The 20534-nt window shown below is 41.3% G+C and overlaps 1 protein-coding gene across 4 annotated transcripts in view; it reads right to left on the bottom strand.

Annotated features, from left to right (window-relative positions):
- Nucleotides 1–319: 319 nt before the first annotated feature.
- LOC137372162 (serine/threonine-protein phosphatase 6 regulatory ankyrin repeat subunit B-like) overlaps nt 320–20534 on the bottom strand; it is a 447200-nt gene continuing 426985 nt past the window's right edge. For 3 of the 4 annotated variants that reach the window (XM_068035690.1, XM_068035687.1, XM_068035689.1), the window contains 4 exons: nt 19975–20025; nt 11452–11705; nt 8992–9096; nt 320–1958 (listed from right to left, as the gene is read on the bottom strand). In XM_068035690.1, coding sequence (XP_067891791.1) covers nt 1820–1958; nt 8992–9096; nt 11452–11705; nt 19975–20025 — 549 coding nt within the window. In that variant the 3' untranslated portion in view covers nt 320–1819. Of the gene's footprint in view, nt 3498–8991; nt 9097–11451; nt 11706–19974; nt 20026–20534 lie in introns of all 4 variants that reach the window. The other variant, XM_068035688.1, reaches the window with a different exon arrangement.

Consider the following 20534-nt stretch of genomic DNA (forward strand, 5'->3'; position numbering starts at 1 on the left):
TACCTCCACTCAGTCCGTAAGTGTGACCCGGAGCTTCCTATTGCTTTTCATCTTAACTTTCCATCCCACTCTGACCTCTCCACCTTCAGCCTCTTATAATGTTCTAATGAAGCTCAATGGAAGCTAAAGGAATGACACTTCATCTCTGGATTCGGCACTTTACAGCCTACTGCATCAACAGTTAATTTGATGATTTCAGATAATAACCACTGCTCCCACTTACTTTTGGACAGCAGCTGCTGGTAATGATTTGGTTGTTGCCATCTACAGCTTCCCCAGACCCATCTTTTGTTTCTTCACTTGTCCATTTACCACCCCATTTTGCTTTGCACCATCATCCCTTTTGTTGTATAATCTCTCCTGCCTTTCACAGACCTTTCCTTTTGTTCTTTTCCTCTCCTCCTCCCTGGCTCTATACTTTCTTAAAACCTGTTATACCCATAACCTTTGCCATTGACCTAAAACATTGGGCTGAATTTTACGCCACGCCAGCGGGTCAGTTGGTGGCGTGGGGGTGGCGTAAAATTGAGCGGAAGGCTTCGGGAGGCCTACCCGCCCCGCCCCCGCCTCCGGTCAACTTTACGGCGGTCGGGCGTGGGGTGGAAATGGCCCGCCCGTCCGAGGCCAATCAAGGCCTTTAAGTGGCCACAATGGCCCTCGCCCGCCTCCACGGGTATTTTACCTGTGGCAAACGGGTGTGCTGGGGACGTGAAAAGCTGCCCAGCGATAGCTGCCGGCCTTTCCGCGCCCCGGGGAGGTGGGGGGCATGGCAGTCAGGCACAGGGTGCCCAATTGAGGGCCGCCCCCGCCTCCCAACTCACCCCCGGGACCCAGGACGCCCGCCCTCCCCCCAAACTACTACTCCAGGGAAGGACTGATCCCCCTGGTGAGGCATGCCCAACTCACTCACTCTCCAGGGTCCATTGTGTCGGCTGGGCTGCAGTCCCAGCAGTGGCCACCACCCCCGGTGGTGCTGCTGGGGCTAAGAGCTGCCGGCCCGCTGATTGGCCGGCAGCTCACTGGCGCGGGACCTCCTCGCTCAAGTGGGTGGAAGTCCCACTTCGGGACAATTAAAGCATGGGGACTTGTAAAATATGGGACGGATCCCCAGGCTAGGCGGAAGCAGGTTCGTCACAGACTTTCACGTTGGTGGCGAATTCCCGTCCGCCCAAGGTAAAATTCAGCCCATTAACTCTGTTTCTTTCTACACAGATGCTGCCTGATCTGCTGCATATTTCCAGCATCTTCTGTCTGTATTTCAGATTTCCAGTATTTGCAGTATTTTGCTTTTGTTCTTATAATTTCTCTTTACTCAGGGTAGTTGTAGCCAGGATCCCAAAAATTCAAAACTACCTTTTGGATCTTTTATGCTGAAATTATTATTATAGGCAATCAAATCATATTCAAGTCTCTTTGGAGATGTCTGAATGTGGTCAAAGATGTTATGTATAAAAACCCTGAAATGATCAGTTTTAAAAAGGCTACCACACAAGGCAATTTGCAATGTGCCTAGAGAGTAATCTAATTCACAGTCACGTCTTGAAGAGGATTTAAAGATATAATACACTGGATTTTTCATTTATAGCAAGAAAATTTAAATTTTACAGAACTGTACACAAAGTATTATCTTTTAAAATTTTCCAAATACTGGGAACTTTTAATAAGTTACATCATGTAACAATTCAGCGAAGGCATGCCAATAAAGACTAAATACAATTATGTAGCACCATTACATTAAAAAAAAAACCAAAACATACATTTTGTGAGACATTGCATGTGTAATGAGTTAAATTGGCAAGCCATCACGGTACAAGATCATTTATACCAGGCAACCAAGTGCATGTAAAACTAATGAAACTGTAACAAAGTAAGGAACCCTGTACAAGTGCACTAATCCAAAGGCCGCCATGGCAATGACCAAGAGGAGCTGCAGTTTTGCTGTGTGTTTCAGTAGCTTGCTAACATGAAAAATAAAAACAATCGTTAGTTATCCAGAGAATTAAACATCAAGTTCTTGCATTTGAATTTAGGTTAAAGGTGCTTGCAATATGTAATGCCTTACCGTGTCAAAAAATCTCAAGTGTAAAAATGAGCAATAGGATTTGATTTTATTAAACTAACTCACAACAACCAAAGTGAGGAAACATGATGTAAAATGATTGGTAATGTTGCAAATAAAGTTGGGACATGACATTTCATTTTTTGGCTATGCCGACAGGTGCACAAGATGTAATGTTGATTGCAGTGGAAGTTGGCAATGTTCCAACCGAATTCAAATTCAAGGACCCCATGCTGCATAACTCAATGGCTAGAGCTGGGGCTATCTGCAAATAGCCCTTAACTAACATTTAAGCAGGAAGATAGAGAGAGGAGAAAATATCAACCAGGGAATTATTAGTGGAAAAACTCACCCAGGCATGGGTTCTTCCCAAGATTCTTTATACATTCCAAGCTGATTGAAGGCTTTGAGCAGAACTGACTGACTTTTCATGTGAGTGAACTGTTCACTGTGAGTCCAATTTGTCCCAATTTACACTGGCAGGGGTCTCTAAACAGCCAATGATGCACAGTGTGGTTGTATTACTAATGCAATGTGCATTTATAAAATGGAAAACTCAGAACCTTGAAAATGCATAGGGAGAATAACAAGTCTATTATTCCACAACTATAAAATGTGACTACTCCTCATCACTGCAATATATCAAGTCCACTGTTGGACTGAAACTGATGTTCTACTTAAGATCTGAATTATAGATAGGACTCTTACTAATAATTAAAGATTTTAGAAATAACTATTATCCTTTTGTTGGACAATGCACTGCCAATGATCTGTAACTGGTATGAAAAACTACTAAGAATAATACCAGACGAACCACCCCGCATTGAGCTAGACATGGACACGACAATGGCAAACCCAGCCCAGTGAAACCTACAAAGTCCTCCTCACTAACATCTGGAGACATGTGCCAAAATTGGGAGAGCTGTCCCACAGACTAGTCATACAACAGCCTGACATAGTCATACTGAATCATACCTTACAGTCAATGTCCCAGACTCCTTCATCACCTTCCCTGGGTATGTCCTGTCCCATGGGCAGGACAAACCCACCAGAGGTGGCGGCACAGTGGTATAAAGCCTGGCTACCCAACCCGAATTCGACTAGACCCAACTACATGTGTCGGGTTCGGGTCGGGTCTATATTCCGAGTCCAGTATTCGGGCTCGGGTCAGGCTGGATTGTACTGCCTCCAGTAATCGGAAGTAATCTTTCATTCAACATTAAGGTCAAGACAGGAAACGTTCAGTCTGCACTCTGCAGTGAGCGTCTCTACATCATCGTGTTCATTCTGTAGCTTCCATGCAGCCAAAAGTGATTCGACAGTACACTAAGTATGAACGTAAAACGAATGCTGTCTATGGAGAACGTTTAGCAGTGGAAAGTCCTGTAGCCGGAAAAGGTAACTCTTCTGTCTGGAAACATTTCAACGCTGTTGTTTCCTGCGATAGTAAAAGGTCAAGTGGATTTGTACAATGCAAATCTTGCAAACCTCTACTAAAATATGACAGCAAAAAGACAGGAAATTCATCTTTGCAGCAGCACATTGAAAAAGGTTTTACTCAACCCGCAGCAGGGCCAAGTCAGTCGTATCTAACTTCGTTTGTACAGATGAGCAAAAAAAACATACCCACTAGCAAGAAATCAGAAATTACAGACAAATGTGAGAGTCTCTGTTGGAAGGATATTTGTCCTTTCCAAACTGTCTCTGGTGAAGGGTTTATTGAGCTAGCACAAGAGTTTATCAACGTGGGTGCTACATATGGTCGAATATCAGCATCAAGTGTGTTACCAAATCCAAGTACAGCTTCAAGAAGGTGTCGTGATGTGAAGCAAAAACAAATAATTTCTCAGATTACTGACACACTGAAGGCTGTGAATGTGGGAATGACAACTGACATGTGGACGGACGACTACCACAAAATTGATTATATATCGATAACTTGTCATTACATCACAGCAGATTTGAAACTTAATGCCAAAGTTTTAACAACAGCAATCTTTCCATTGGAGCACGCCAAAACTGCCGAAAACATCAGGCATGAGATTTTAAAGTTGCTAGTGAATACTTTTGAATTCGACCCAGCAAATTTAAATAAATTAGTCTGGGTGACAGATCAGGGTGCTAACATAGTGCTTGCTCTTAGACCATATCGACGTCTGGATTGTCAGGACCGTGTATATAACACGGTCCTTTGACATTCACTTGATCCAACGGAATTAGCTTATGAAGCTCTGGATGTTGTAGAAACTATATGTCATGCCAAAGCCTTGGTACATTCATTAAACAGTCTGGTCTTGCTGCACAGTTGTCTAAAACTGTAAATCCAATTGGAGAAACGAGGTACAGTACTGCGTTCTGACACTGAATTCAATTCAAGATATTTATCATGAGCTGCATGAGAAACTGGAACAGTGTGGGGAAAACTACAATGTCATGCAGTTTTTGGTTGATTTCCTTCGACTATTTTATGAAGCTCAGAGGGAACTGGAGGCAGACCAGTATCCTACACTGAATCTGGTAATTCCATGGTTTGAGAAACTTAAACGACTCTGTATGCTACTTTCTTCAGATACTCCAATGCAAGTAGTCGAATGAATGACGAAAAAGATAGATATGTGCTCCAACCTTCACTAAGAATCACAGAATCATTACAGCACAGAAGGCGGCCATTCGACCCATCGTGCCCCTGCTAGTCCTGCTAAGGAGCAATTCACAAACTGCCACTCCCCTGTCCTCTCCCCACATCCCTGTTCATTCCTCCTCTTGTATGGCACAGAAGGAGGCTACTCGGTCCATCGTGTCTACTCCTACTGAAAAACAAACCACCTAGCCTAATCCCATTTTCCAGCACTTGGTCCGTATTCCTGGAGGTTACAGGACTTCAGGTGAATATCCAGACACCTTTTAAATGAGTTGAGAGTTTCTGCCTCTACTACCCTTTCAGGCAGTGAGTTCCAAACCCCTACTATTCTCTAGGTGAAAAAACTTTTCCTTATCTCCCCTCTAATCCTCTATCACTTTAAATTCCCTAGTGCTGAGAAAAGGCAGATTAACTATCTTGTAGGGTTTTCTTCATTCTTTGAATGATATTCTTTGTCCATATACTACAGAAATAAAGCTTAGCTTGATTAGTTAAACCTTTTACTGTGACATTGCAGATCAATTGTGATCTCCTACTTCTGTATTGTATAATCAGACCTGCTCCATGGTGCCAGCTGATTTTGACCAACTGATCTCCAACTTGCACCCTTCAAAGATCTATGTAATACTTATGGGGTGGGATTGTGGTATGTAGGAGATGCGTATCATTCAAAGACTGAAGATAATTTCATGAAGTGGCTAATTCACCTTTCTTCTCTGCTTAAGTATCATCCGCAAAGCACTGAAGCACACTAAAGTATCAACCAAGAGGGAGGGAGACTTCTACAGAGGTTCTGTAACTCCGGCTGTAAGGACCGATCTGCCAAAGGTTTGTTGTATGCTTAGTTAAATCTAGAAAGTAATGCTTAGCAAATGTGTAAGATCGGCTTCATGTGATGGCTTTGAAAAAGCTATCAATGGGAACTGATTGAGGGTTTGCCCAAAAAGTGGAATGACCTTTAGCCTGTCATCCCTTGAACTTTTCCCTGAAAGGTGATAGTCACTCAATGCACTCAGCCATCTATTTAGCTGTCTACTGTTTGATTCGATATAGGAAACCATTACCTGTCTATACTTTTCAAATGTATCATGAGAGAGAGATATTGCTTAGAGCTCTGCCAAAATCTACATGGTGGAAATCCAGCTTATGTAGCAGTGGAGCAAATAATGAGGTAAATTCTTTACCCAAATGAAACTGACAAATGACTTCAGGTAAAACTCCACAACAGTCTAAGAGCCATATGGTCAGCATTTCAATCAAATATAAGCTGATCTATGATAAGGACTTGCAGCTAATTAACTCAGAGAGCCAAAACAAATTCCAAGGTTGGAGAAAGAAAACGGAACAACGGAGGATGAAGGTGCATTAGCGTCAAGTACTGAAAGATGACTAAACAGAAGGAAAGAAAGATTGGAATTTGAGAGAGAAAAAAAAGAGACAAAGGAAAAGTAAGAAAACAAATTACATTTTTAAAATCTTTTACTATGACTACATCCAGATTGTAATTGAACAGTTTAAATTGCTCCCTTTCTGGCCAAGAGAGGTTGATTGGCATTGCAATAACAATCACATTGTTGAAAAGGGTGCTTATGCTCTTAATTACCAGATTTGACTTTCCATGATGAGTTTAACGTGCAAATCCAGCAAGTTCTTAAAAAGAACAGGGTGGACAAGGGCAAGATGCCGTTTGTACAAAGCAAATGGCAGAGTGATGTAAATCAACAGCCAGTCCTAAAGATTCACAACTCTCACATATCTCTTGAACTTGCTAGTTGATTTGTGCATTAGTAATAACGTGTATTGTTAACACGCCAATGCTTTTCCTCAAAATTGGGTCAATATGAAATGCGAGTAGAGAACAAAATACAGCGTTATTTAATTTACATTATGACAATGAAACCTTCATGTGCAAGGCTCATAGATTCCAAGAAACTGGTCAAGCTAAGTCTTACTCTTACAACATGGATAATCTAATATGTAAACAAGCCACTGTCTCAAAAAAATCAATAAAATACTTGGCTGAAATCGATACTGTTGGCTTATTTGCAAATGGCCTATAAATGTTCCCTGCTTTTGCAAAGAATCTTCATCTTCAGTCAGACAGTGATGGCAAAATGCAGATTAAAGTACTGAAAATAAGGTCATTTTAATTTGCTTCCAAATGTTCCTGGATCATCAAATATTTTATTTTACATCATTAAAAAGAGTTAAAATCATCATGGAGCAATCAAAGTTGAGAAGCAGTCTTTGAAAGGATTTTGTATAAACCACTACTTGCATAAGAGGTCCAGAATTACCCTACAACAGTGGTTGCCAAACAGGTCCGTAGACACCTGAGGGTCCGAAGAGACTTTCTAAGGCTGGCCTTATGGGCAGACAAAGTCCAGGGTGCTTTGGTCAAGAGCAAGCCAGTGAGCAGTGGCCAGAGGCATGCTCCGTTCCCTTCATGCTCCTTTAGTACTCTCACTGTGCTCTGTTCCCCGACTGTTTTCCCTGTGCTCTGCTATCTCCAGGCTCCTGTTACTGGAGTGAAGAAAGGACTTGATAAATAGATCAGCCGTGGTTGGAAAGGATATTTGCATATTAACAGACAGTGTTTGGAAGGACAGAGGACCATTCACTGACACATTCAACCCACAATGGACTTGATCACCAGGTATTGTGTGTAAGAGGAGCATTCCAGAGACAGCTAAGGTGATACAATCCAAGACGTGGTCAGACCAGCTAGTCGCATGACTAACCTGCTTGGCAACCTAGGTTTTTCTGAATTGTCCAAACAGTTTGAACTCGAGTGGTTTTTTTGCTCCTGGATTGAGAAGATCTCTCCTGTCTGCTCCCATCTCTTTCTCTCAAGCCTCTGAATCCACTGAAGACTCATGAACCCCAAGAGAGAAAAGTCTCCTACAGCGAACAAGGTTTAAGAAGAATACTGGGCTCCAATGAAAAGCAAGATCTACCTACAATCAAGGACTCTACAGTGAGCTCGAAGAACCATAACAAAAACTCTTCAGATATTACCTCAAACTTTTCCACTTTATTTTCCTTCTGCTCTTTTCTGTCTCTATTTGCATGTGCATATTGCGTTATCATGGCAGCATGGGCGCATCGTGTATCCATAGGCGTCAATCGAGTTAGAGTTTAAGTTTAATAAATTTCAACTTTTCTTTTTTAAACCTAAAAAAGCCTGTTTGTGCTGGTTTCTTTGCCTTATAATTGGAAAGTGGTGAATAAGGATTCACCAAGGGGGAGCTAAAAACATAGTATGTTTAAAATTAAACCTTGTTACAGTAAGACCAGGTGAAGGTTGGTCTTCTAGAAGGCCCTAGACCTCTTTCTCACCTGATCATAGCAATTCGTAAAAAACTCTTAATGGGCAGCACTTTCATACTCTAAGTATTATATAGTATTACAATTCAAATAAGGTGGTCTGTGATTACTAATCCATTTGAAAAGGGTTCCTTCAACCAAAAAAGTTTGAGAACCACTGCCCTACAATATTGCATAATTTGCTTAATTGAGAATTCTGCCTTGTGCTCGTGCATTATTATGTCTCTGATCAAAGCCTTTCTCAATATTCTCTAAATATGACGACTTAGTTTAAGTATTAAGGGCAGGAGGTTTAGAGGGGAATAGAGGAAAAATGTTTTCACCTAGAGGGTGGTTGGAATCTGGAACGCACTGCCTTAAGAGGTGGTAGAGGCAGGAACCCTCAACGTTTAAGAAGTAGTTAGATGAGCACTTAAAACGCCGTAGCATACAAGGCTACAGGCCAAGTGCTGGAAAATGGGATTAGAATAGTTAGGTGCTTGATGGCTGGCACAGACACAATGGGCCGAAGGGCCTGTTTCTGTGCTGTATAACTCTATGACTCTATTTTGCAGGATAAAAATGAAAAATGACCTTTTATGCTCATGACTGTATTTTTAGTGTGGAGCTAACAGATAATAATTACAACATCCACATCATTCAATATCCCATGACTTTACTGCTCTATTACATGGAGAAATTGGTTAATTGGTTCTGAAAGATGAGTTAGGTAAAGGGAATAACTACAATAGTGTGTTAGCAACAACTCCTGCTGGTAGGGCTGTTAGGTAGCTGTCTTTACACTCCCATGTCAACACCTAGCTGTCAAAATTTAACATGTTCACATTTTTTGAAGAATTACACAGGGGTTGCTAGCTCCATCAAAATATCCAATGAATGGCAGGAAACCACAAATAGATCAGCATGAAACGCACTATGTATTTTGCTGATAAGTTATAGAAATGCAAAAGCAAAATAAAACTACCTTCTCTTAACCGAAGTTGAATGTGAATTAATGAGAACTCCCATTGTCAACACAAGGGTAATTGCAACAAAACCACAAGGATCAGGATCAAGTCTTCTGGCATACCTGTTGAATGGAACAAAAATATTATACTACTAATACAATATTTGAGAACATGGACCAAAAAAACTGACAAATCAAAGTGATAAATCCACTGCACATTTAAAGAGTGGCTCAGCAATTAGATCTCATTTTCTATCTCAGCTGTGCAATTGCTCTTACATACATAAATGGAACTTCTGGCAAATAACGTTTAATCGTGGTTATTCGGAGGTAAAGACATACACATCAAGTTATAGTTGCATGAAGGAAGCAGTGTGGTTTTAGATCTATACAAGTCTTGTACTTCACAAATGTAGGTTGGCAGGATGTTTTTCCTTCTTCCATTATATTTTTTAACTCTTTGAAAAATGCCAAATTTGTTTCTAACTGTAAAATGAGTGAGTTTGCTAAATTAAGAAGAATTGCATTGCAAGGATCCCAATGGCTGTGTGTGTTTGTAGAGATGACAGAGCTATCACATCACACTACAGGAACAACAATTTGAATGAAATTCCCTTATATGGTGAAATCTTGACACATCAATGCCTAGCTGTCAAGTTTTAATAGCTAACTTCATACTTCAGTGTCAGATTGTGAGAGACTTGTCACTCACTTGTTGATTGATGAAAACCGTAGACTATAATTTCTCTCCTATACATAAAAACACTATCATATCCTAGTAAAACAGTGCACTTCTTTATACTTCCCTCTCCTCTGGTCAGTTGACCCTTTTAGAATTCAGGCTTAGTGCTTTAAAATTTTACAGTATCCATTCATCTTATCACACAACTTCAAGAATGGCTTTACTCACCTTACATAGAGGAGAATCCCAGTGCAGTTTTTAACTTGCATCACCCTCTTTCATTATGGAACACAGTGGGAGGCTGATTAAATAATACTAAATGTCTGCAGTGATATATTTATATACTGGACAACCCACTTGAGTGCAATGGTCATAGATGAGTATAACTATTTGACTGTGCAATGTGGATCCAATTGATGTAAACTATGCCCTCTTCATAGGCTTTATGCCTCAACTAGCTAGTAATGTGGGAAGTGTATAGGATGTAATTTTCTCCACATTCACCATCAGTGCTGTTCTGTGTCCAAGCATTAAGAATCGCAAAGCAGGCAACACGTGCAATGTCACAGTGCATGTTGCTTTCCCCAGAAATGAAATTCCCACTTAAAAACCAAACTCATTATTAGACTGCCTTCTCACATCAGCTTCAAAGTACCACTCACTTGTTTTGAATCCAACCAAGCAATTCAGTTCTGCTTAATAAAATATAATGGTAGTGATACGATAATTTTGACAGATTGCATGCATACACCTTTTCACCACTAATGCTAAATAATTTTGTAACATGTGTCATGCAGCACAGCTTGTGTTTTTTTTGAGACAGTCCCTGATTTGATATTGAAACTTAAGTTTTCTGATTCTGGGGAATCATACCTAGGTTAGAGAAACAAACAGTCCTGTAACTGAGAACATGCAGTTTTTTAACCAAGGACATGTGACTAGAAGTTTTAGTTTCAGTTTGTAAAAAAAAAGCTCTACAATGTGTTAAGCCAGCTAAATGGAAAGCTGGCTGTGTAGGCCAGAAATGTTTTGAAAAAGGTGGAAGATAGCTGCAAGGACGCTTTATGTTTTGTAAAAAGACTTTTGGGGAGTTGTGAAGGGTTCTGCAGTGGATGGAAAATCAGCCAGATTATTTTAAAGAGAAAACTGAAAGCTGCAAGTTTCTGGGCTTCAAGAGAATCAGACAATAAATCAGCTGCTTGAAATAGTTTGGCTGTCAGCAAAGAGGCCTGGACTTAGGGCTAACCATTGGTGAATGACTTACGGCAGTTGTCTTCGGTGACTGAGAAATTATCAGTGATACCATGCCATCTGGATGGCAGTGGCAAGGCTGAGGTGATTCAAGAGGTGACAAGACCAAACTGTTAAAGGGAAGATTGCATCGCTCGCTGTCAACGGGACGTCATTACTTCTGTATTTGCATCCAGGAGGACAGAACTTGAAAAACTACCTGAGGAAGATACTGATTTTGTTGTACTGTGAGACTGTTTGGTACCGCCTTTCTGATAAGTCTATTCTAATGACTCGTAAGGACTATCTTTGTTGCATCTGCTAACGTGTAACCTTTAAGATGTACAGATTGACTGGCATTTAACTGTTAGTTTGCGTTTAATTTATGTTTGTTTTGGTTTGAGTGTTACAGTAAAATTTATAAAAGTGAAATCTTGTCCATTTGATTTTTGGTTTCCTAAATTGAGGGCATTTGATGGATTCGATTCTTTTAGTTTGTTGGTGATCTCCACATGAAAGGTTAAGATTCTCAGTGGTTACTCAAATTGCTAACAAAAAGATCTTACCTGAGATTTTTTAACCAGTAAATAAATGAAGGTAGACTAAATAGAATAATCCAGTTCAATAAATGTAGGATTGTAATATGAATCCGTAGAGTATCCACAGCATCATCAACATCTGAAACTGAAAGCAGTTTATCGCTATCTAGGCTCAGCTGTTCTGGTTCTTTTGGGAGATACTCTGTGGTTCCAGAATTTCCTTTTTCTTCTTTTGCACTGGAAGCCATTGCACCTTTCTTCACAGCTACTGGTTTTGGTGCCTGCAAAATAGAATTTTTGCTTAAGAGTTTTTTTTTAATAACAAAGCCAGAAATATTATATAAGGAAATATAATAAAAATGGTCAGTTGCTGATAGAGGTTTGACTTAAATTTCAGTAATTCTGAATTAGTAGCATAATTAAAGATGAATTCCAAGCAGCAATCGAAACTAACAAAACCTTGAGTATTAATTTTCAGTATTGAAATGCAATGTTTCATTTTTGCTTATTAAAGCTAACAATATGCTGGAATTATGACATGGAGGTTAGCTGCGGGTCACAATCCAGTCTGTTCTGGGCATTTTCCATTCTGAGGGCTGGATTTTAACAGCTTGGCAGCAAGCTCAAAAAAAAAGAGCCACCGCAATTTCCTGCACAGCAGCTCATTTAAATAGCCAGGGCAGCCTGCCACCCCATCATGTGGAGGGTGCGGGCTGTCCATTGCCAGCAATGGCGTCAGCTGCCTGCGTGCAGGCGCTGGCGTCATTTTTAAAGGGCAGCCAGCCCTGCCGGTGCATTTAAATTTTTAAAGAAGTAACCCCCTGCAAAATTAAATAAATAAATTTATAACGTCCCTTTCCCAGCCAGGCCCTCACTGCGTAACAGTGTGAGACGACCCTCTCTCAGAGGCATTTACTGCCCACCAACCCCCCCGACCTTGGGGGGGTGTAAAATTCAGCCCATTATGTTAATTTGACCCCGTCTCCCCCCACCTTCCACACTGAAAATCTTACTTTCTGCCCCTTCCCCACCAGCATGTCACCGCGTTTCCCCAGACGGGGATTTGAAGGCACGGGAGTGCCGGCCACAGCGCCGAGGATTGCGGCGAGCCCTCATGATCGCAGGTAAGTCTATTTAAATGGATTCATTTTTTTAACATGAATATTTTAATTGATATCCCGTCACCCAGCGGCAGGGGGGCTGCCATGGAGCCTCGTCGCCGCCGGGAGGATGGGGCTGGGCCCTCACGGCGCCGAGCTCTGTGGCAGGCCTCATCTGGAGCCATTTTCAGGTCCCTCCCATCATGGAACCAGACGCCTGGGGGAGAACAAAATCCAGCCCTTAGTATTTAGCTTTGGAATCAATGCATTTGATGATTTCTCTCGTTGCATACTGCAATGAATGGAAATGTGTCTTTAAATCCCTTGCTTGCAAGTACAGTACATAAAGTCTAAGGGTGAAAAAAATAGCGGCCCGCACATGCCGCCACAATCTAGTGCATGGCAGTTCATAATACGCTGGTTGGGCCGCTCCCCCTCCAAATCACTTGGTGGGGGCGGGCTCTGCGACACTGGCAACAGTGACAGCTGCGTTTGCACAGGCACTGGCGCCATTTTTAAAGGGCTGCCAGATCTGCCGCTAAATTTGAGCATTTAACCCTGTATCCTGCCAGTACACCACAAATAAAATGTCGTCCCTTCCCTCCCCAAAAAAACCTTACATAAAATATTTGCCCTCTCCCGACCCCCCAAAACACTTACATTGATGATTTGACCTCACTGCCCGCCCCTAACTGTTTAATGTGCAGAGATCACCCCTTACCCCCCTCCCCTACACATGCTGATTGGACCCCATAACCACCCCCCGCGCCCCCCACTACACTAAAAATTCTAAGCTCCCCCCTTCCCCACCTCGGTGGCGCCAGCTTTCCCTGGATGGTAAAGTGAAGGCACAAGAGTGCCGGCCGCCCCATGCAAGATCGCAGACAGCCGGTAAGATACGAGGAATTGCATTTAAATGTATTCATGCTCTTTATTTAAATATTTAAAGTTGGGTCCCGTCGCTGAGTGGCGGGAGTCCACCTTGGAGCCTCGCCGGCGCTGGGAAGATCGGACCCAGCACTCTCGACGTTGGGGGGCTCCGTGGCGGGCTGCTGCCTGTACGATCTTACAGCGCTCCCACCCGCCACGGATCCCGACATTAGGAGCTCAGCAAAATTTAGCCCTAAGTGTGTGAAATATGGTGCAGTCTTTTAAATTGGAAGTATATTACAGGGGGGTGGGGGGGGGCAGAAAGGAGAACAAACGTTCTCCACAAATACTCTTCTTTTAAAGAAAGCTTGCAGTGAATATCTCCTCTTGTTATGGATGGGTGGAGATAGTTTGGATGACTTCCACTTTTCACCTCTCAACTGACAGTAGACAGTAAAAAAGAGATTGTTTTAGTCCCTGAGGGTTTCAGAGGTTAAATAAACAGACAAATGACAGGTTTTCTTGTAGCATTAAAAGATAAATTATTTATTAAACAATACCAGAAAAATATCTGCAGCTTCACCCACTCACACATGCGCACACACAACAGGAGATAGTGAATAGAGGATAGCATGCATTTAAGTCAAATTGTTGTAAAAAGGTTCACTTTGAAACTTTCTTGGTTTTTCAGGAGGCATTTTCTAAACAGCAGTGCAGGCCTGGTGTTCCTTTTCCTGGTCCACTGCAGACTCCTCTGGTTAAGATTCAGTCGAAGTCAGCAGTGAGAAATCCTATTACGATTTCTCAGGTGGAGGGATTTCAAAGTCACCTTGTAGTCTCTACCTCTGTGGATTAATGATGTTCAGGCCAGGTGGTCTTCTTGGCTGGAATCGATCTTCTGCTTCCTGGCTGGCTGGCTTTCTGTCTCTGACTTTCAGAGAGCTCTTTTTTAAGAAAAAACCTCATCACATTTGGTTTCGGTCAAGTGACCATAGATGATCTCCCCTGGTGTGTTCATACAATGTTTTTGAATGTGTGGCCATTGACACACAATGGGGTTTGAATGTGGCTTTTCTTGGTAAAGTGGTGTTATGTCCCACCTATTGGGCTGATATTAAGAACTCTGATCTCAGCGGTCTTCAGGCCCGGATGCGCTGTCGCCGAGCCCCCGCGATATTTCATCGGGGGCGGCCGCCCCGTCCCAGGCAACAGCGTCCGGCGCCACCGCACAGGTGCTGGCACCTTATTTAAAGGGCTTCAAGTCCTGCAGTTACATTTGAATTTTTAAAGAGACATTCATTGCTCATTTGTGTAAAAAACTAAGTAAAAGCTGGAATACCCTCTCCCACCTCCCCCACAATGTTTGGTTTTGGGCCTATCCCATCCAAAATAAACTTAATTCCCAACCCGAACATTCCCCCTGAACCTCGTTACCTTTGCCCTTCAACCCCTACCCACCATCCCCTCAGCCAATAGAAAGTGTTTTCCCCGCTCCCCCCTCCCCACCAGTGTCACACCTCTGATGTCTGTGCGGACATCCGAAGGCGTGGGACCTCCGGCCAGCAGCCGCAATATCAGCGTGGGACGGCTGTCGGGACCAGGTAAGTTAATTTAAATTTATTTTCATTGATTTCAATATGGAGATGAAGCTGAGCAGTGGGGGTCTGCACCAAGGCCTCGCCTCCACCAGTAAAATGTGGCGGGGCCTTCCCGATGTCGGGGGTCGTGGCAGGCCTCTCCCGGAAAAATTTTCCAGGCCACCCCACCAAGATCCCCGACGCCGGAGGGCTAGTAAAATTCAGCCCATTATCTTGGCTTTGAATCTGGAGTCTGCCTGTCTGCAAAGATCTTTGTCAACCCAATTCTTGAAGATAGGAGCCATTTAACATTGAATGGGCTGTTGTTATAAAAGTGCTTCGATTTTTAAAAATATTTTTTAAAGACTTGTGTTTGAGGATTGTGGATTCATTTGAGACTGAAGGGATTCCATGGATGTGTTTTTTTAAAGGCTCACTGGAAGAACTCTATTTAAAAACATTTACTGGACGTCATATGTCTTCAGCTAAGTAAACAACAGGTGCCTTCTGACTATGGGAGTTGTTTACAAGAGAAGTGACACATCAAGATTTATGGTGCTCAAGAGTGGGTTACACTTTTGAATACTGTTCTGAGACTGTTGGGTTTGTTGCCTGCTGAAACACCCAGCTCATCTTTTCTCCACCTCTATGAGAAACCTTGCAAAAAATCCAGCGTGTGATAGCTGTAATGCCTGGTGCTGCATTTCTCCTGAGAAGCTTTTGGAAGACTTCCTCTCGATATCTCCTGAATGAACTGCTTCTGAAAAGATCCCAGTGACCCATCTACGTGTACTCGAATGCCAGACTGTATGTCATCTGGAACATAACATATCTTATTCTTTTTCTTCAAGAATTAACAAGTACTTTTGCCAAAGTATCTTTATTTTATATATTTACTGTCATATTTCAAACTGTGTTTTGCATATTTATTGACTAAGTCTTGTTTTACAATAAATTAATACTTTTGTTGTTTATTAAAGAAACCTGGTTGGTGGATTTTATTCTGAAACTAAAATAGATAGAGTATATTATTGGCCGCATCAGTAACATTTAAATATATGTTATGACCTGTGGAGAAGTGGAACTAGAGAAAGACAGTGCACTCCTCCTGCCTTGGTTGTAACACAGTTTAGCATTTTAATGTGCCTTCTCCAGGACTAGTGCAGATGTGATGATGAGTTTGGTCTCCAACAGTCACAATTTATATTTGCAGTACAGGAGAGGTCACCTGGCCTCTTACTTCAGCTTGTCTGCAATAAAAGTGTGTCGATTCTTTGGAATTTAATTCATCAGTTCACTTTAGTTCATAACTGTTCCTTGCATCAGCGTGACATTCTCAAAAGAGATATTTTGAATTAATTTGGTGCAACTACAACTTCCTGAAGGCCCATCCTGTCAGTAACCACAGGAACAAACCGATCAGGCATCTTTTCTTATTACAATATCTAATTCAAAATTTAAAAAGTCAATGGCCATCTAAAACATTTCTACGTTTATTCATTTCTGAATTTTTACCCAATGAATATCCCTTGCATGCCATAAGCTTCCATAAATTCAGCTTTAACAAGAACAACAAGATAGAATGCAAACTTTGCTTCATGGCTGTCATCAAAACTGCCCTGTGAGCAGCTTACAACCTTGCACAATTCAATATAAATGAGTCAGATTCTCCCCAAGTTTACTGCAAGATGATTCTAGGTGAGAAATAAGAGGACTAAGGTAAATGAGTCTAAAGGTGCATTTACACTACAGCTACTGGTCTAATCCTAATCACATTGTTTGGTTCTGCTCCTGTTTTAGGGGAAAGATTTGCATATGTGTGGATACACACATTGCCAGAGAATCCATGCTTTCTAAACATTTAAAATAAGGTTAGACAAAGTGCACACTGTCTGATGGACATCTCCATAGCATTTTGGAAAGCACATTTGACACCACTCTCCATGTACACTTCATGTAGTATCCCCTCCAGGGAACCTCACTCACTTCATTCCAGAGGCAGGTTGTGCTCTAACAGAATCTTATAAAGGTAAACAAAAGTGATATTCACAGTAGTTAACAGGCAGTATTGTGCTAAAGCTATTCAATTAACACAATATGCCAAAGAATTTGGCCTTTTTTCCAAGCACGTAGGGTAGTAGACAATAACTTCTACTCAAACAACTGGCATTTAACAGTTACATTAAAGTTTTGTTAAACCAAGTTACTTGCCGCAGTTTCCACAAACATTTGTGTAAAATACTGCTAATATTTGTTGAAATATGATCTAGTAAACAACCGGACTCAGCAATGGAATAGTATTGTGTCCTTTCATTTTTGGAAGCTGAGTTTGAATCCAGCCTGACTGATGGGAAGCAAGCCTCCTTTTATCATGGGCTGGATTTTAAAGGCCCGCTGCCAATCTCAGCAGCGAGCTCAAAAAATGGCGGCCCGCACATGCGGGCCACACACCAAAGAGCTACTGCAATCTCCCACGTGGCAGCTCATTTAAATAGCCTGTGTGGCCCGCCTCCAAATCACGTTGAAGGGGTGGGCTGTCCATCCCTGGCAAGACGTCAGCCAGCCCTGCCAGAATATTTAAAATTTTAAAGCTGCGCCCACCCAAAAGTTATCAAATAAATTTCTAACGCCCTTTTCCCACCCTCCAATAACAAATACATTAACTATTTGCCCTTTCCCCCCTCAAAACACAACTTTTAAATCTGACCTCTCTCCCCCCGACTGCACAAAGTTTAAAGTTCGCCCCTTCCGACCATGCCCTACACCCATTATGTGTATTTGACCCCGTGTCCCCACCAATGCACTGAAAATCTTAGCTCCTCCCTCCTCCCCACCAGTGTCACGCTGGCTTTCCCCGGATGGGGAATTGAGGGCACAGGAGTGCCGGCCGCCGTGAAGAAGGTTGCGGCGGACCCGGAAGATATAAGATAAGTTGATTTAGATTTATGCATGTCAGTAATTTAAATATTTAAATCCAGGTCCCGTCATCCAGCGATGGGGGGAGGGGGGGGCCGCCATGAGGATCGGGCTGGACCCTCCCGGCATCGGCCTCCATGGCAGACCGCTGCTGAAACCATCTTCTGGCAACCCCCGCCACGGAGCCCGATGTCATGGGTTTGGTAAAATCCAGCCCCATATGTGAAATTAATTTGGGCAGTCTTGACCCAGGTTCCTGCAGGTATTAGCTGACAACACAAGTCAGCCGACATATTGGCACAAATTGGCGTTAAATTAGCAACACCACTCAGAATTATCATATATGGGAAAGAGAATGAGTGTAGGTGGGATGCTCTTCCGAGGCTGAATTTAAGGCCGCTCTGAATCTTTCTGTGCTTTATCTGAACTGTCAGTGGATACCAAAAGTGGAAAAATATTCCATTCTGAAGAAGTGACATTGCATATCTTGAACATAAAACTTTAAGAACTTCATATAGAAATTTTGAATGTTTAGCCTGCATTTACAAGCTTTAATTTTTAATATATTATTTTAAAAGCCATCTCCATAAATCTCAAAACCTGTTTTTGTTTTACTCCAGTGATACAGCTGAAGTACTATGAATCACAGAAGATATAAGTTGGCAAAGCATACTGATGTGTTCAAGTACTCTTACAAAATGAAGAGATGAAGTTTCTCTCTCATGTCCCCAGCAATTAATTCCTTGCATTTTTGAGTCTTTACTCTCAGCTGGAGTGTCCAGAAGAGAAGATAATACAAAATGGTGATATCAGAAGAAATAATTTTGAAAAGAACAATTTGAAATGAATAACTATAAAAGGCTGCAAAAATGGTAGAATGGATTACACTTGACAGAAACTAACAGGTTTAATGGGGGCAATTTTCACCGTTGCTCTTTGGTGGTAAACTGACAGAGTGGATCACCCAGCAATTGCAGAATTCACTTGATCTTCATCTCTGCTGAATAAAAATGAAAACTGGACAGATTCTGCAATGTTGGGTGATCTGCTCCACCACTGGATGCCCAAGTGGTGAAGGTGAAAGCTGTCGATCCTATTCCTAGGTACCAAGAACAAGATTTTCCCTAATCCCAGTTATGTGCAACATCCTCTCTCTTTCCTTAAGTGAGTGAGAATGAAACGGTATTTCATTTCCATACATAGATCAAAAGCTGTGTCTAATCAATGTTATTTCCAGTACAAATCTGTATAAAGGAATTAAAACTTTGGAATCATAAATGAAGAGAAAACAAATTCAGGTCAAAATGAACATTTTCAGCATTGAGGTGGAGAGCAAGATTAAACAAGTGCAAGGTTAAGGCAGTGATGTAAATTACTTAAAAGATATAGCATCTTCAGAACAAGGCCTGCTCTCTTAATTAACACGAGTGTGATCCAAATAATAGCGTAGAGCAATTTCAACAATTAGAATTATAGAAACCCACCAAAATCTGACTCAAGTTTGTTAATTTTTAAATGGTAAAAATATGAATTTTCATATACGTATTCTTCCCTGTTCCTTTTATGTGCTAGTATTTCAGAATATGTACATCTTAGTTGGTAACTGAAGATAATTCTTTTAAACGTAATACATTATCAAAATTCTTAAGCATTGTGGCAACATTAAAGTATGGCAATATTAATTATAATACTGAAAAAGAAAAGCATTTCTATACTCTGGATTTTTTATTTAATTATAAATAGAACAAGTGTACCAATAAATAAACTGGTGTTTTAACAAAAAGAGAACTAATTTATTCCCTCTAATTGCAGGATCAAACTTGCTGGGCCAAGGGTTGTTGCACACAGGTTTTTGTCAACGAGTTGATCTCAGTCAGGTTGTAAAAGAGCTATAATAAAAATCATTGAGGAAGCCCTCACCAGTTACTCTAGTACATTTGTAAGAATAGTGCAGAGAGAGGCCCTGAAAGCAGGAGACCGGACAATTGTTTTTGGTCAGGAAGTGGTTGGATCATCCAATAGAAGAACAGCGCTTACAAACTATACATTAACACAAGTAAAATACCAAAAATAAAAATCAGTCATACCAAATTAAGAATGCCTTTCATTGTTTTCACTGAAGTTTGCAGGCTTACGACCTAGAGGAAAACGCAAGTTAATTTAATAAGGTATTTACCTGTAATTAAAATTGAGATATCTACAAATATTTGATACAGTAATCAAATAAAATTGTTTCATTTCGAATTCTTACACATAAGAATCTTAAACATATGATTTAATTTAAATTTATGGCAATGGCTGAAACTAGTTACAATAAAATACAATTAATACGGTCATTTACATAGTGTATTAATATGTTGAAAGATTTCAAAGATTTTACCCAATTAATTATTTTTGGAATGCAATAACCATCACGTTTGCATAATAGGCAGCAATTCTGTAGTAATAATGGCTCGTGAACAATAATGAGATACGTGACCAATTAATCTGCATTTTGTGGTTTTGGTTGAGGGGAAAACGTTGGCTAGGGCACTGGGAGAACTGCATACTTTTCTTCAAATTACATCCTTTGCTGGTTAATTCTGTTCTCTTCCATTTGAGTGACACAGTTGCTTCTTGGAAGGGCTCCCACAATTGTCAAAGCAAC

This window comes from Heterodontus francisci, chromosome 7 (genome assembly GCF_036365525.1).
Source record: "Heterodontus francisci isolate sHetFra1 chromosome 7, sHetFra1.hap1, whole genome shotgun sequence".
Taxonomy (NCBI): Eukaryota; Metazoa; Chordata; class Chondrichthyes; order Heterodontiformes; family Heterodontidae; genus Heterodontus; species Heterodontus francisci.